Genomic DNA, 15767 nt, shown 5'->3' on the forward strand with positions numbered 1-15767 from the left:
CTGGCAGTTTGTGCATTGCACTGGCCCGTTCCGTTTGTGCGGCTCTTCTACTGTGATCCTACGGTGTAGAAGGTACTGCAACTTGTAGATCGGGTGCACTGCGTTTTTTTTTCAAAGTTCTGCTGTCTGGCTCCAGCTCGAGCTTGAAAAGTGGTTGCGGTTTCTTGTTTTTGTTCATAATGTTTATAACATTTTTGGCGCAAAACCCGTTTTCTTTTAAAGCCACTATAATTTCAGAGGGGGTCACATCGGGTTCTATTCCCCTGAGGACAACTTGTAAGCCCTTGCAACTTTTCAGCTGGTACGTGTAGTAATTCTTTTTGGCATCGTTTAGGTACTTCGACACTGCTCGGAAATCATCTTCGGTTTTGGTTTGAAGTTTGGTTTCGCTTATATTTCCTTTCATAAGCGGAATAACATGAAAGTTATCCTTCCCGATAAGCTCAACTATTTTGTTGACTAGGACGTTGGAGATCTTCTCCCGAATAAAGATAGGTGGGGGCTTAAGTTTCTTTGGGGCTAATTCTTCATACTCTGTTTCAGGCTCCGCCAGAATGGAAAATCTATTTTCATTTAATGGCCCGAGATTTTCAGGGCCTTTGATGGTACGGTTTATTTTGGGCATGTTGCCGTCAGATTTTGTTGGGGGGGTTAGCTTGCGCTTGGAAATATTAATATAGCGATCCATGCCTGTCTGCATGGCCGAACCCGCTTGCGGAATTGTAATTTTTTCTACCGTAGCTTTGTTTTTGACGTTTAACCCGATTTTTGCACTTGGTTGTGTTGTTGCTTTACCCGCTGCAGAAGAAGAGAGTGGAGTCGTTATTGCATTGTTGGCGACAGAGACCGTTGTAGTTGACGTAGTAGTTGCTGTTGTTGTTGCACTAGGTGGCAGAGGCTCGGTTGGAGTTTTGCATTGGTGTTTGAGCGGTGAAAAGCAGGGCGGGAGAGCAAGAACTAGCTCTCTGGTTTTCGGCGGTCAGTAAACTTGCACTTTCTTGCACTTTCGGTTCTAGAGTATAACTCGTGAACGAGAAATAAGCATTTTTACGGGTCAAGGAGAGACGACGTTTGTCTTGCTCTCTCTGAATTTTTTCACGGGCTTCGTCTTGTTGTTTTTGGCGTTGAGTGCGCTCATTTATTGATAGAGCGTAATATTAATTAATTAATTAATTAAAATTTTAGTTTACGATATGCGAATTAGCATCGCGAATCGCAAAACCTCGCGTTTATAAATTTTTTCGAACGTTTTCGACTCAGTGGCTTATTGTTTTTCCGGAGCGTTAAGAAAACACGTCTACACGCGCCGAAGTAGTTTGTAAAAATGAATGATCATGTTAATATATGTTGTAACTTAACATATCAAGTAAATACATTTTTCTCACTTTATAAATTCTGTATGTTATCATTATAGGTAGCAACAGCTTTAAGGGAAATGAGACTCGTTGATGAAGAAATGAAAAAGCGTGATAAAAGAAATGAGCAATTAACCAATGTCCAGTCAAATGCTCTGGCAGATTGTGAAAGGTAAGTTTATTTTTAAGCAGTACACCGTTCAGAAGAAGATAATTTAAGAAGAGAAAGTAAAAAATATATTGGGTACTATTCGGCGAAGCCATCAAAAAATCTTAAGAATCACAATTTTACTTGTTTCCCTGGATCGCCTCAGGATCTCTATCAAAGCCAAGGCTTTACGATTTGGGTTTGCGCTGCTGCCATTCCATACAGAATGTGTTTGTAAATGATCGCTGTGACGGCTCTGCTTCCAAAAGCTAACGGCATTTGGTCACACTGATCACATAACAGCGCAATTGTGTTACGCCGGTTCAGATTAGTATTTTCAGCCCCATTCTGAGTTCCCGAAAACAGGTTATTAAAACTCAGCTAAATTCGGACAACTCGAGCTGGCCACTCTTAAATGACACTTATATAAGCCGACTGAAACTTGTGTATTGTATTGTTTGTGCCTTGGCTCAATTTCAACTTTGAATTCGTGAATTCTTCGACTCAGCGCAGTTCTGACTTACTGTAAAAATAGAGATGCTGGTTTGTTCTAGGAGTGGTGCACTCATTGTGGCAGTAACACGAACTGTTCACAGGAAAAAAATTCGGCTTTCAATCGAACACTCTTGACTGGACCAGATCTAGGTTGGTGTTAATGGACCAGCTGAAAGAGTTATGGTTATAATTATTATTAAACGCATATGAAAAATATTTTACTTATTCATCAAAGTGACTTTAATTTAGGATCATTAGTTTGGAAGCAGGATCCTCAATTCCTTAACAACCATCAACATGCATCTACTAAATAATACCGTTTTTGTTAATGACTTTAATGGACTTAGCCTAAATAAATACGGGTTTTACCAGATTAAATAATCTAACAGATCCAGTCTTTATTAGCTCTGAAAACAATTATTCCATAAGTCTTTGCGATTTCCCTATTTCTGAATGTGATGCTTACGTTCGATGTTTTACTGGACTGCTGAGCTGCAAGCATTTGTAACAAGATATTTTGGTTTTGCATTAAAGTTTGCATGGTGGTTTTCATGAAGGACATAAATTCCATCATATTTTGTTGCAAAGTTATCATCATGGTTTCCATTTTACTATGTGGCTGTCCCATGGCCTGCTGTATGTTATCAGTTTTCGGCTCTATGTGAGCTGTGCCTGATCTTAAAGCACAGGCGTAGGAAATGCTGTTGGTGGTAATTGAAGGGCCAAATGATGACCTGGCTGCTTTTGCGAAGAAAACTTCGGGTGTCGTTTGTGATTTCATGTAAATGTTCTGGCGACTTTTCATCTCCTTGTCCGTATTCCTGGCAGTTTGCGCATTGCACTGGCCCGTTCCGTTTGTGCGGCTCTTCTACTGTGATCCTACGGTGTAGAAGGTACTGCAACTTGTAGATCGGGTGCACTGCGTTTTTTTTTCAAAGTTCTGCTGTCTGGCTCCAGCTCGAGCTTGAAAAGTGGTTGCGGCTTCTTGTTTTTGTTCATAATGTTTATAACATTTTTGGCGCAAAACCCGTTTTCTTTTAAAGCCACTATAATTTCAGAGGGGGTCACATCGGGTTCTATTCCCCTGAGGACAACTTGTAAGCCCTTGCAACTTTTCAGCTGGTACGTGTAGTAATTCTTTTTGGCATCGTTTAGGTACTTCGACACTGCTCGGAAATCATCTTCGGTTTTGGTTTGAAGTTTGGTTTCGCTTATATTTCCTTTCATAAGCGGAATAACATGAAAGTTATCCTTCCCGATAAGCTCAACTATTTTGTTGACTAGGACGTTGGAGATCTTCTCCCGAATAAAGATAGGTGGGGGCTTAAGTTTCTTTGGGGCTAATTCTTCATACTCTGTTTCAGGCTCCGCCAGAATGGAAAATCTATTTTCATTTAATGGCCCGAGATTTTCAGGGCCTTTGATGGTACGGTTTATTTTGGGCATGTTGCCGTCAGATTTTGTTTGGGGGGGTTAGCTTGCGCTTGGAAATATTAATATAGCGATCCATGCCTGTCTGCATGACCGAACCCGCTTGCGGAATTGTAATTTTTTCTACCGTAGCTTTGTTTTTGACGTTTAACCCGATTTTTGCACTTGGTTGTGTTGTTGCTTTACCCGCTGCAGAAGAAGAGAGTGGAGTCGTTATTGCATTGTTGGCGACAGAGACCGTTGTAGTTGACGTAGTAGTTGCTGTTGTTGTTGCACTAGGTGGCAGAGGCTCGGTTGGAGTTTTGCATTGGTGTTTGAGCGGTGAAAAGCAGGGCGGGAGAGCAAGAACTAGCTCTCTGGTTTTCGGCGGTCAGTAAACTTGCATTTTCTTGCACTTTCGGTTTTAGAGTATAACTCGTGAACGAGAAATAAGCATTTTTACGGGCCAAGGAGAGACGACGTTTGTCTTGCTCTCTCTAAACGCATATGAAAAATATTTTACTTATTCATCAAAGTGTCTTTAATTTAGGATCATTAGTTTGGAAGCAGGATCCTCAATTCCTTAACAACCATCAACATGCATCTACTAAATAATACCGTTTTTGTTAATGACTTTAATGGACTTAGCCTAAATAAATACGGGTTTTACCAGATTAAATAATCTAACAGATCCAGTCTTTATTAGCTCTGAAAACTATTATTCCGTAAGTCTTTGCGATTTCCCTATTTCTGAATGTGATGCTTACGTTCGATGTTTTACTTTTGATCTCGTACTACCTTAAGTTCTGTTTTATACGTTTAAAGCAACTAGTCTTATAGCTGTGCGTAATTATATTTCAGCAGCTAATGGGCCCTTAGTTTTGTCGCAGTATAGATGTTTAATTCTTTAACTTTTTGATCTGATATTTTTCCATAGTATACAAGAGGGTTAGAAAAGCATACTTTGCGTAAAAAGTTTTACAATCGTTTTCTTATAATTTTAAATCCCAGTGACAGGAAGCGAAACAGACAGAATAAGCGAGAGCTTTAGTCCATAAAAAAATTTCTTTACAATCAGTTCACTGCAGACACCGAAATTAACCTTAAACAGAATCCACAATTTTTCTGGAGATTTGTTAATTAAAAAAAGAATAGAGTACATCTGCCATCCCTTCGTCTATGACTTAGATGAAGCGAATCTTTTCGCGCAATTTTTTATTTGCACTTTTGTACCTGAGCGTGATTAGGACCAATCTGAACGTAAAGCAAGACGACTGCCAAACGTCTGATTTTGATAATATATCTCTATTTTTCGTAAAAATTTTGTTTATTTTTTGCTCTGTCTGCCTCTGACTTATGTTTGAGAAGTATTATTATTATTAGTATCGGGGTGTTTAGTGTACCGTGACCTGTGAGATTTATTGTTTCCCCATTCAGAGCCTACAGCTCAGATTTCAACCCACTTCCTCGAATAAAGTTGAGGAGTTTTAGTGGGTTGACTTTTCCAAGGAGCTCAGGTGTAAGAGTTCTGGTTCCTAAGATTTTACATCTTATACTTGCTAATGCCGGACAGTCTGCGATGATGTGTTTAGAGGTTTCGTCCTCTATGTCGCAGAATCTGCAAGTTCCACTGCTGGTTATTCCCATCTTACCTAGGTGAATTTTCAGTCTACAGTGCCCGGTTAGTAATCCGGTAACGATCCTAAGTGAGTTTTTCCCCAGTTGAATAAGTTCCTTCAACCTCTTCTTGTTATAGTTATTTATTTGAGTTTTGGCTTGCCTTAGACCTGGGGTATTTCTCCAGTGTTCTTGTCTCATGGCGCCTTCCGCTTTCCTAAGGTATTCTTTTATAGTGTGCCTCCCTATGCCACAGTAGGGCTCTGGGCCTACCAGGGGCTGTTCGGTTCCTAGTTTTGCCATTTTATCGGCAAGTTCATTTCCAGATATATCCTTATGTCCCGGAATCCATCTGAGGGCCAGCCTGTTTCGTCTGACCAATATATTTAGCTTACTCTTCACCTCTAGGACTAGGTTCGAGGTGATTTTGTTACTATGTAAGGCAGTAATTGCTGCTCGGCTGTCCGAAAGAATCGACATGTCCTTTTCCTTGTATCCACGCTGTATGTTGAGCTCTGCACAACGTCCAATGGCACATACCTCAGCCTGGAATATGCTGGTATATTGGCCAAGGGATTCGTGGTATTTTATGCGAGGCCCTACCACTCCAAGGCCCGTGCCTTGTTGTGTCAAGGATCCATCTGTGTACCATGCTATGGTGTGTTTAGCCATAGGGTGCACTTCAGACAATGTGGTCCAATCTTTCTTTTTGGCTAGGTGTGCTGTGAAGTTCTGCTCGAAGATTAGTTCGGCTGTCATTACATCCCTAGGGTGAGGTATTGGGGGCACCTCACCTAACAGATTAGTCGCATTCTTGTTATTTAGAATGCAACCACTACATGTGCCCTCAGTGCTTATTCTCAGGAGTGTATCTTTGCGTTGAATTTCAATTACACAGTGGAGTGGTGTTAGCTCCATCAGAATTTCTAAGGCAGTTGTAGGACAGGTCATCATTGCCCCTGTCATGCATACGCAGGCAAGTTTTTGCAAGTTTTGCATGATGGTGAGCTTAGCTCGTTTACCCCATGCAAGTGCTCCGTAAGTGAGGCTTGGTCTCACAATCATTAAGTATAGCCATCGTATTATCTGAGGCCTGGTTCCGACAGGTATAGAGTGCTCTGTAACACTTGCAATGTCTTTTGGATATGGGAAGCGAAGTTCAGTTTACTATCCAAGGTGATTCCTAGATATTTAACCTCTCGGCTAGTTTCTATAGGTCTTCCTATCAGTGAGATTTGTCTCATTCTCTGTAGTTTGTACTTCCTTGTGAAGGGAACGATGACTCTCTTAGCAGGATTAAAGTTGAGTCAAACCTTCCTGCACCAGTCTAGCGTTGTCTTTAGTCCGAATTGGACGATATCGCAGAGTGTCGCTTCAAATTTGCCCCTGGCGATTATCACGATGTTATGGGCGTATCCCTAACATTGAATTCTTTTTCCAGCAAGTTTGCTGAGAAGCTCATCTACTAGCAGAGAGTAGGGGAGAGTACTCCTCCTTGCGGGCAGCCTCTGCTGGTTGCAATTGTCACGCTATCCGAACCCAGTGTACATGTTGTTTGCCTGGATTCAAGTAGGTTGCCAATTAATTTGCTCGCAGTATGTGTGTGATGTGTTGTCGAAGGCTCCCTCTATGTCTACAAAGGCATATATAGCTATTTCTTTGCTGTCAATTGCTCCTTCTAGGGTGCGACATAGTTGATAAAGTGCAGTGTTTGTTGAACGGTCTACTCTGTATGCATGCTGTGTGTTTTGCAGCGAACAGTCTCTGAGAGCTGTTCTTCTGATATTGTAGTCTACCAGTTTTTTCAACGTTTTAAGACAAAACGAAGTTAAGCTGATAAGTCTGAAGGACTTTAGGCTGGTGATATCTTTCTTCCCGTTCTTGGGGATGAAGACCACTCTAGCGCTGCACCTTGCACTTGGGATGTATCCAAGGGCTAGGCTGCTCACTATTAGTCTTCTTAGGCGGGTTAGGAGTAGTTCTTGCCCCTGCTGTAAGAAAGATGGAGAGATCATGTATAATCGCGGTGATTTAAATGGTTGGAAGGTTCCAAAAGCCCATTTGAGTTTCTCGAGCGTAACTATAGACTTGTCTGCTGCCCAATCACTAGCTACTGTCCTAGGGGTTCTATTTTGATCACGCCTTGCGTTTCCCATAGTGGGAGTATTCCCCGGGAAATGCGTGTCAAATAGCAATTCTAATTTCTCCCGATCCGTGGAGGTGAAGGTGTTATTCCCTTCCTCAGGGCTAAATTACTATCCGTTGCACTTTTAGCCATTGCCTTGTGCAGTCTCGCGCCCTCGTTGACGTTACTTATTGCCTCACAGAAGTTCCTATAGTTTTTCCGTTTGGCTTTCCTGATCTCTTTGTTGTAGAGCGTCAGGCTTCGCCTGTATAGTTCCCAGTTCCTATCAGTTTTTGGTTTGTTGAAGAGCTTCCGAGTGGTTACTCGTAGTCGTTCAAGACTAGCATTCCACCATGGTGCGTCTGTTTCCCGCTGCTGTCTGCCTAGAGGACAACTGTGTTCAAAGTTATTCACTATTTCGTGACCTAGGTTGTCTACCTCTCTATCTAATTCCAAGGGATGTCTAGGGTATCCTGACGGTTCGTTGGAAAGATTGAGCTCTAGAGTTGACCTGAATTTGTTCCAATTTGTTTTCCTGGGGTTTCTTTAGGCTTACATCTTTTTGTATTGAAGGTTACCTCAAACAAAATTGTCCTGTGGTCGGACATGGATCCTTCTGGTGACACATGCCAGTTCCTTATGTGGGGTTTTAATGAATTCTTTGCCAGAGTTATGTCTAGCACAAATGTCGGCCTGGCGCCGACATTACTGATCTCTAGGTTATTGCTTAAAATAAATTCTAGTAATTGCTCACCTCTGTTGTTGACATCCGTGCTGCCGCAAAAGGATTCTTCAAGAGGGATATTCAGCACATAGCTCCTTTATTCGCAGAGGAAGAACCGGTATGTAAGCATTCACTATTAGAGAACTCTGAGGACAGAATTGTTGAAGAAAACACACCAAAAAGGAAAAAATCTTCAGGATTGTCGTCAATGGCAATGACATTGATAGTAATGCTTCTTTTGTTACCATTAACTATTGCACAATCAATCAATGTAACAAAATTTGTTTCACGGCCACGAATCTTTTTTGAAAAGGTTGGAAATGGTCAATTTGCCACAACGGATTGGTCTATAATTGTTTATTACAATTTAAGGCCGTATTGGAATGATATGAGCACATTTTCAATGGGAGTTAGCAAAATTGGTCATTTATGTAAACAATTTCCACAAAAAGAAGCATGTACAAGTCTGTGTCATCACTTCAAACATTTAGAGGAAGATCTACAGGCTGAAAATATCCTACTAGCAAAATCGCGTAGACAAATCAACACCGGACCACGTATGCCTGTGTCCACATGTGTGTCAATTCTGAACCACCATAAAAGATAACCCACGATCGGTCACGTTTTCACACCATCTGCATGCAGAATATTTGAGACTATTTTACCTACGATATCGTTATCTAAATTATATTGTTTGACTAGGATAAACCATGTAACTGACAATTGTAATTTAGAATAGACCTATGTAAACACCCTTTTTGGCCCAAGAACATGTATATAAACCCCAAGTTATGCTCAATAAAATCAGTACGAAAAGATATCTTGACGTATTCACTTCTCCGCAGTCCAATTGGTATTGTACGACTATTGCCACTGGTATTGTACTTGCGGCACGCAAAAAATATATTTCAGAATTCTGAATTCATTTGAATTCGTATACTCGGCATCAGAAACATTCTAGCGGGCGTTGGACCAGGTAATTGTACCCGAAATGATGCCGCACGCTTTCGCGTATCAGGATGATATAATCGTCATCGGACGGTCACTAGAGGAGCTCATGCGGAACCTAAATGAAGTATTCAGAGGACTGCGAGCGGCGAACCTGAAAGTAAACGCTGATAATTGTAAATTCTTCAGGAAGGAACTTCAATTCTTAGGGCATCGCATTACAGACCAAGGCATCGGGACGGATCCGGAAAAGGTATCAGCGATAGCATTGCTAAAACCACCGGCAACTGCCAAAGAACTGCGGCAGAATTTGGAAGTGGCTTCGTGGTACAGGCGTTTTGTGCCAGATTTTGCCACGCTAGTGCATCCGCTAAACGCCCTTCTACAAAAGGGTGTCAAATGGGAATCGACCGACGACCACCAGCAGGTCTTTGAAGCTGTCAAGGCAAGGTTGGTCGCCAACCCAATTTTGGCATGCCCGGATTTTACAAAGCCGTTTGTGCTGCAGACCGATGCCAGCGATTATGGGCTGGGTGCCATTCTCACTCAAAATTCCGTCCAGTGTGAGCGGGTGATCTCCTATTCCAGCCGGACCCTAAACGGGTCGGAAAAGAATTACTCGGCCACTGAAAAGGAATGGTTAGCAATCGTGTGGGCCATAAGGAAATTAAAACCATACCTGGAGGAATACCACTTCAAAGTGATAACAGATCACATGGCCCTGAAGCGGTTGAATAGCATCTAGAGCCCAACCGGAAGAATCGCACGGTGGGCACTGGAGCTCCAGCATTACGACTTCGAAATCACATACAGGAAAGGCCAGCTGAATATTGTGGGGGACGCACTATCACGGCAGCCCTTACCTGAAACCTGCCGAAGGTTGAAAACGAAGTACCTCAGCCAGCAAAACAAGCCGAATGTAGCTGGATAAAGGACATGAGGGGCAAGATAGCACAGAACCGCCAAAAATATCCGGACTATTTAGTGGAGGCCGACCGGCTGTACCGGCACATTCCTTACAAAGCGGGCAACGAGGATGTGGTCGCATGGAAGCTATGCGTACCAATCGGGTCAAGGCAGCGAGTCCTGTCCGAGAACCACGATATGCCGACGGCCGGACACATGGGCAGCCGGAAGACGATCGCGAGGGTGGCAGCGAGGTATTATTGGCCAGGCATGCACCGCGACATTAGGAAGCACGCGTGGAACTGTGAGAGCCGCCTCAGGTACAAGCCCAGGGAACTCGATGCTACTAGTGCTCGTAGATCGGTTCTCGAAGTGGACGGAAATAGTGCCAATGCGTAGGACTACCACAGAAACGCTGGAAAAGGCAATCTGGGAAAGGTTTGTCTCAAGGTACGGCGTGGAGAAGGTCTTGATCACCGATAACGGGGTGCAATTCACGAGCAGGGCGTTCAAGCGGTTCTTGACAGAGTTGGGAAAGCGGCACCAGTTCACAGCCCCGTACACACCATAAGAACATTTCACGGAGCGGGCCAAAAGAATAGAAAAAATAATGATCGCCCAGTTTGCCGGACAAGACCAGAGAACGTGGGACGAGAAATGGCCAGAATTGCAGCTGGCCGTGAACACTAGTGTAGCCGAGTCCACAGGGTATTCACCGGCATTCGTCACGCAGGGTATACAGCCCAGGTTACCGAGCGCGTTGTTTGATAAAGAAACCACCGGCACAGTAAGTAAAAAAATAAACGAAATCTTCGAGCTGGTCAGACGGAACATGGAAAAGGTGGCGCAGGATCAGGATCAATCTCCGGAGGCGCCCTTGGAAACCACAGCTCGGAGACACGGTATGGGCCAATGAGCACCATCTATCCAAGGCGGCAGAAGGATTCGCGGCGAAACTGGACCCCAGATACGAGGGACCGTTTAAAATAATTAATTTCGACTCTCCGGTTATTTGCAACCTGCGGCACGAACACACGGGCAAAGAAAGAAAAACACACATAAGCCAGTTAAAACCGCAAAGCAAAGAGAGGCAGTCTCAACAAATCCGGCGTATCGGAGGAGCACTGTACCCCAACCGAAGAAAGGGGGAGGACGATACACGGTATCGAAATTAATGGTCAAGCACACACATACAGGCACACACATCAGGAGGGCGAGAACGGGACAGGGAGGTTTAAAAGCCGTAGGCACCGTTACCGGCTCTGCCCCGTGGCAGCAGAGGCTGAGGGTCGCCGAGGCAGAGGAGGCCGCACTATGGGAGCCGTCGCAGGAGTAGCCGCCACAGAAGCAGCCGCCGCAGGAGCAGCTGCAGTCGCCGCCACCACGGTCACGTAGACGTGGCCCGCGCCCGACTAGGCAGCGGAGGAGGCCCGGATGCGGGAGGCTATCGAGACCATCGAGTTGCAGCGCCCACCGCCGATGCACCAGCGCGAGCCAAAAGCCAAGTCGGCGAAACGCGTTGCGGAGACGGCCGATCGCAAGGAGCTGAAGGTGACACCCGAGGAGAAGCGCGAGGACCAGGAGGTTCTGGAGAAGGGGCATAGGAGGTTCTGGAGAAGTCGCGGGACGCGGCGCAAGCCCCACCGGCGAGGCCGACGCTGCGGAGACAGCAGTCAGAGGGCGCGGAACGGTGGTCGGAGGCGGAGTGGCCGGCGCGGGTGGCCGAAGAAGCGCGACGGCCAAGCTCATGCTGGACTGAGGAGAGCGCTACCGAATAAAGGTAGCAGGGGGCCGGGTTCGGGTGTTTAAGGCCCAATAAAGTGGGTCCCAGTACTGAAGCCCAGCAGTTGTTATTTGGGCTGTGGATCACAACACAGCACTGACAAAGGTGGTCAGCCGCAGCAGCCGCAGAGCGGGGGCGGTGCGAGGTGGATCGCGGGCCAAGCCCGAGGCATGTCAGGGGCATGAGGCGTATCATGGTCAAGGTGTCGCTGTAAAGAAAAAAAAGTCGTTAGTGAGAGGAAAATTACAAGCATCAGTTTACTCACCAGTTTTTCCAAAACAACGAGGCCATGAGAAAATTAGTGACGGGGGGCCAGGCAATAGGCGGTCGATCGATAGTTGCGATCGATGGGTACAAAAATACTGGATTTCTCCAGAAACGGTCATACGGAGGCAACTTAAGACAACGGAAACGATAACGATAACGGCAACAACGATGGCAATGCTGACCCCACTATCGATAAGTGCGATCGAGACGTAGTCAGTAGAATGGCCAGACGACGGGAATCGAAATGGTAATTTCAAACACGGGGAAATGTCTGGGCGGGAAATTCAAATTCTATGCGGGGAACTGTCTAAGGAACGAGATGCAGTTTGGGAAAGTTGAAGTCTTTCGGGGAAATGTCTGGGGAACAGGCTAACGCAGCACAGCCATGGGAAAGTTAAAGGTCTTTCAGAGCGCTGTCTGGGGGGAGTCTTACGAGGAAAGCTCAGGGAAAGTTGAAGTCTTTTGGGGAACTGTATGGGGTCACGAGGAGCACGAGTTGGGGCGGGGAATTTGAATGAACGAACAACAGGGGCGGGGAGATCACCACTTTAATACATTTCCTAAGAAAGGGGGAAATGTGAGGAGTCTTAAAACTCCCCACAAATTCCGATGCAGGAGGGCTATAGCAACAGCGAAGGAGGCGAGCATGCCGGAGGAGTCAAGGGCAACAAGGTCAAACGGTAAACAACGGACCTTGGACCCGGGCAAAGCGGAGACAAGGGCAACAGGGTCGAGCGGTAAACTGACGGACCTCGGACCCGCACAAAGAGGACGCACCGTGAACTAACGGTGCGGCAGTGGACCTTGGACCCGATCACGCGAGCTGGAAAAGGGAAATAACGGAACCATCACAGGCTATAAAAAGGCGGTGCAAGCGCAGCACACCATTAAGTAATAGTGCGAGAATCAGAGCGAGTGCCGAGTAATCAAGTGCCGAGTAATCAAGTGCCGAGTAATCAAGTGCCGAGTACCAGGATCAAGATCGCAAAGTCGAGACGCCGAACGACTGAGAGTCTACAAGGCTGAGGCTTCAACGCTGAGATCGAACGGGTTCTAGGTCGTGGTTAAATCAGGGAGTCCTTGCGTGGAGTTTGCGATAAAGGTGGCTGGGCGAAGAGGTCGAACCTAGTTCTACCTGCTAGGCGATACACCTTGCCGACACAATCCGGACCAACTTAGGGAGCCTGCTATAAAGGTGGCTAGGCGAAAAGGCAGAACCTAGTTCTACCTGCTAGGCGAAACACCTTGCCGGTCCCGACAGTGAGGTTCGCATAACATCCAGAGTCTCGAAGGAGCGGTCACGAGTCAGATACCGGGAAGCAGTCGACGACGAGGAGCGACACCGCGAAGGACAGCGACGAGGAGCGACGCCGCAGAGGACGACGACGAGGAGCAGCAGAAGCGGAAGAGCCGCGAGGCTTGTATAAGGAGACGAATAAAAACCGCTACGATCCTTGCGTTATTCTTTGGTCAAAGGCAATCACCCAATATAAATTTGGTGGAACGAACCCATAACCTCTCTGAGCTAGCCGCCCGCTAACGTAGCGAGCGAGAATACATAAAAAAACAGGTCGTTACAGCCCGACGCTATAGTCCGCACCGCTTGTCTGTACCGTGTTGTTGTGTTTGTTGTTTCAGCTCACTGACGCGAACGGTTAGTTCCTTTTGTGTTTTCTTGTGGCGGACTTTACAAATGACTGGTGAAACGAAGTCTATCACCGTATAAGGTCCGTCATATCTCAGCGCTAGCTTTGCCGCGAAACCCTCAGATGCCTGCGACAAATCGTGCTCTCTCGCCCAGACCGTGTCACCGATCCCAGTATTCCATTGCGTCCTTGGTAAATTATAATGCCTGGCTTGGTCCTGAGCAGCTTTCTCCATGTTCCGGTGCACAATTGCGAAGATCGCCTTCATTCTGTTCGCCTTGTCTTCAGGCGTTTCCGTCTTCTTTCCCGTGCCGATGGTATCCCTATCGTACAGGGCGCTGGGCTCTCGAGCCTGCGTGCGGAAACACCCTGTTGATTCCGACGTACTTGAGTTCACCGCTAGCACTCCGGCCAATTCTCGTCCCAATTCCTCTGGTTCTGTCGTGCAGACTGAGCTATCATGGTTTTAACGTTTTGGTTAGCTCTTTCAGTCTGAATTTCCTGCGATGTATATGGCGCTGTGAATTGTTGCTTAATGCCCATTTCGCTGAGGAAATTCTTGAATGCTCGACTGGCAAACTGCACTCCATTGTCCGTTATTATCACCTTTGGGGCTCCTAACCAAGCGATGATTTTTTTCTCTTAATTCCTTTTGAAGTGTTTCTGCCGTTGCTGTTTGTAGTGGCACCAATTCTGTCCACTTTGAAAATCTTTCTTTCAGCACTAGCAGCATCTGGTTACCATGCTTCGATCTTGGCAATGGTCCGATAGGAATCTGCGTCAGCATTTTCCTAACCGCCTGCATCTGGTTATGTTTGTATTTAAGCATGTCTCGCTTTTACGTACGTGTGCTCGGGCGTCCATATGCATTCCTGGCCAGTAATATCGAGCCAGCAGCTTTGCAATCGTTTTCCGACTTCCCACATGTCCAGCGGCGGTGAGTCGTGATTCTGCTTTAAACGTCCCCTCAGTCCACTTGGGACACAGAGCTTCCATGCTGCCACGTCTTCCTGCTCTGTGCGGGATATGCCTTAATAAAGCGTCTCCCTCCATAAGGTAGTCCGTTGATTTTCTCACACATATCTTTGACCCAGCTGCATGCTCCGTGTGTGATCTCCGGAGTTTGCTTGGATAGTCTAAAGGCTTTTGACAGAGGCTTTCTCGACAGTGCATCAGCGACAACGATAAGCTGCCCCTTCCTGTACGATATTTTAAAATCATACTGCTGCAGGTTCAGGGCCCACCTCGCTATCCTTCCTGAGGGACTTTCGATGCTGTTCAACTATTTAAGCGCCATATGGTCCTTCCAAATATGGTTTAAGCTTCCGGAGCGCCCACACGATTGCCAGGCATTCCTTTTCGCTGGTTGAATAGATCTTTTCCGCGCCATTCAGGGTCCGGCTTGAATACGAAATGACCTTCTCGCCGTTTTCTGTTTCCTGCGTCAAGACTGCTGCTAGACCATAATCGCTTGCGTCTGTCTGCAGCACGGATGATTTGTCGAAATGTGGCACATGCCAGCACAGGATCGGCCACTAGCCTTGCCTTTACCTCCTCGAATGCCTGCTGGTGATCTATAGTCCATGTCCAAAATCGGGCACGAACCGCCTGTACCAAGGTGCTACGCCTAAGTATTGGCGCAGTTCCCGGATGGTTGCAAGTGGTTCCAACTCGGCTATGGCTGCTACCTCTTCGGGATCAGTGCCGATCCCTTGATTTTTATCGCGGTGTCCCAGGTGAAGCAGTTCGCTTCTGAAAAATTGAAATTTCTCTGGATTTATCCTTAGGTTTTCCAGCTTTAGGCGTCGGAAAACTTCTTTCAGGATTTGCCCGTGTTCCTCCAGTGTACGTCCGATCACGATAACATCATCCTGGTATGCGAATGCGTGGAGAGACGTTTCTGGCCCAATAACCTGATCTGAAAGGTTGCCAACGCGGAATGTAAGCCGAACGGCATCACTTTCAATTGAAATAGACCTTTTCCGGGCTCCGTGAATACCGTAAGTTGTATGCTACTTTCTTTTTTAGGGGAACCTGCCAGTAGCAATCTTTAAAGACTAGACTGCCAAGATGTAATTTATCCATGGCATCGGAAAAGCACCTTTAATAGATTTGGCACTGATCTATCTAAAGTCGACACAAAGCCTCCTCTGACCTGTCTTCTTTTTCACCATGACAATCAGGGAACTGTACGGTCTTCTCGAGTGTTTTATGCATCCCTTCTATATCAACTCGTCGACTTTCGCATTGATTTCCCCTTGAACCTTTGGATTTTTCGGGTAGTACATTTGCTTGATGGTGACTTGGTGCTTGGCATTGTTCAAAATTGCGAGAGCTCGGTAT

The 15767-nt window shown here is 45.9% G+C and overlaps 1 protein-coding gene across 5 annotated transcripts in view; it reads left to right on the forward strand.

Moving 5' to 3' along the window:
- The window catches only part of LOC108136797 (myosin-I heavy chain), a 1412760-nt gene that overhangs the window by 610516 nt on the left and 786477 nt on the right, over positions 1–15767 (forward strand). For all 5 annotated transcript variants that reach the window (XM_041710095.1, XM_041710096.1, XM_041710097.1 and 2 more), the window contains exon 11: positions 1415–1527. In XM_041710095.1, the coding sequence (XP_041566029.1) occupies positions 1415–1527 (113 nt within the window). The remainder of the gene's footprint in view (positions 1–1414; positions 1528–15767) is intronic.

This window comes from Drosophila elegans, unplaced genomic scaffold, assembly GCF_018152505.1.
Source record: "Drosophila elegans isolate 14027-0461.03 unplaced genomic scaffold, ASM1815250v1 contig_767, whole genome shotgun sequence".
Lineage (NCBI taxonomy): Eukaryota > Metazoa > Arthropoda > Insecta > Diptera > Drosophilidae > Drosophila > Drosophila elegans.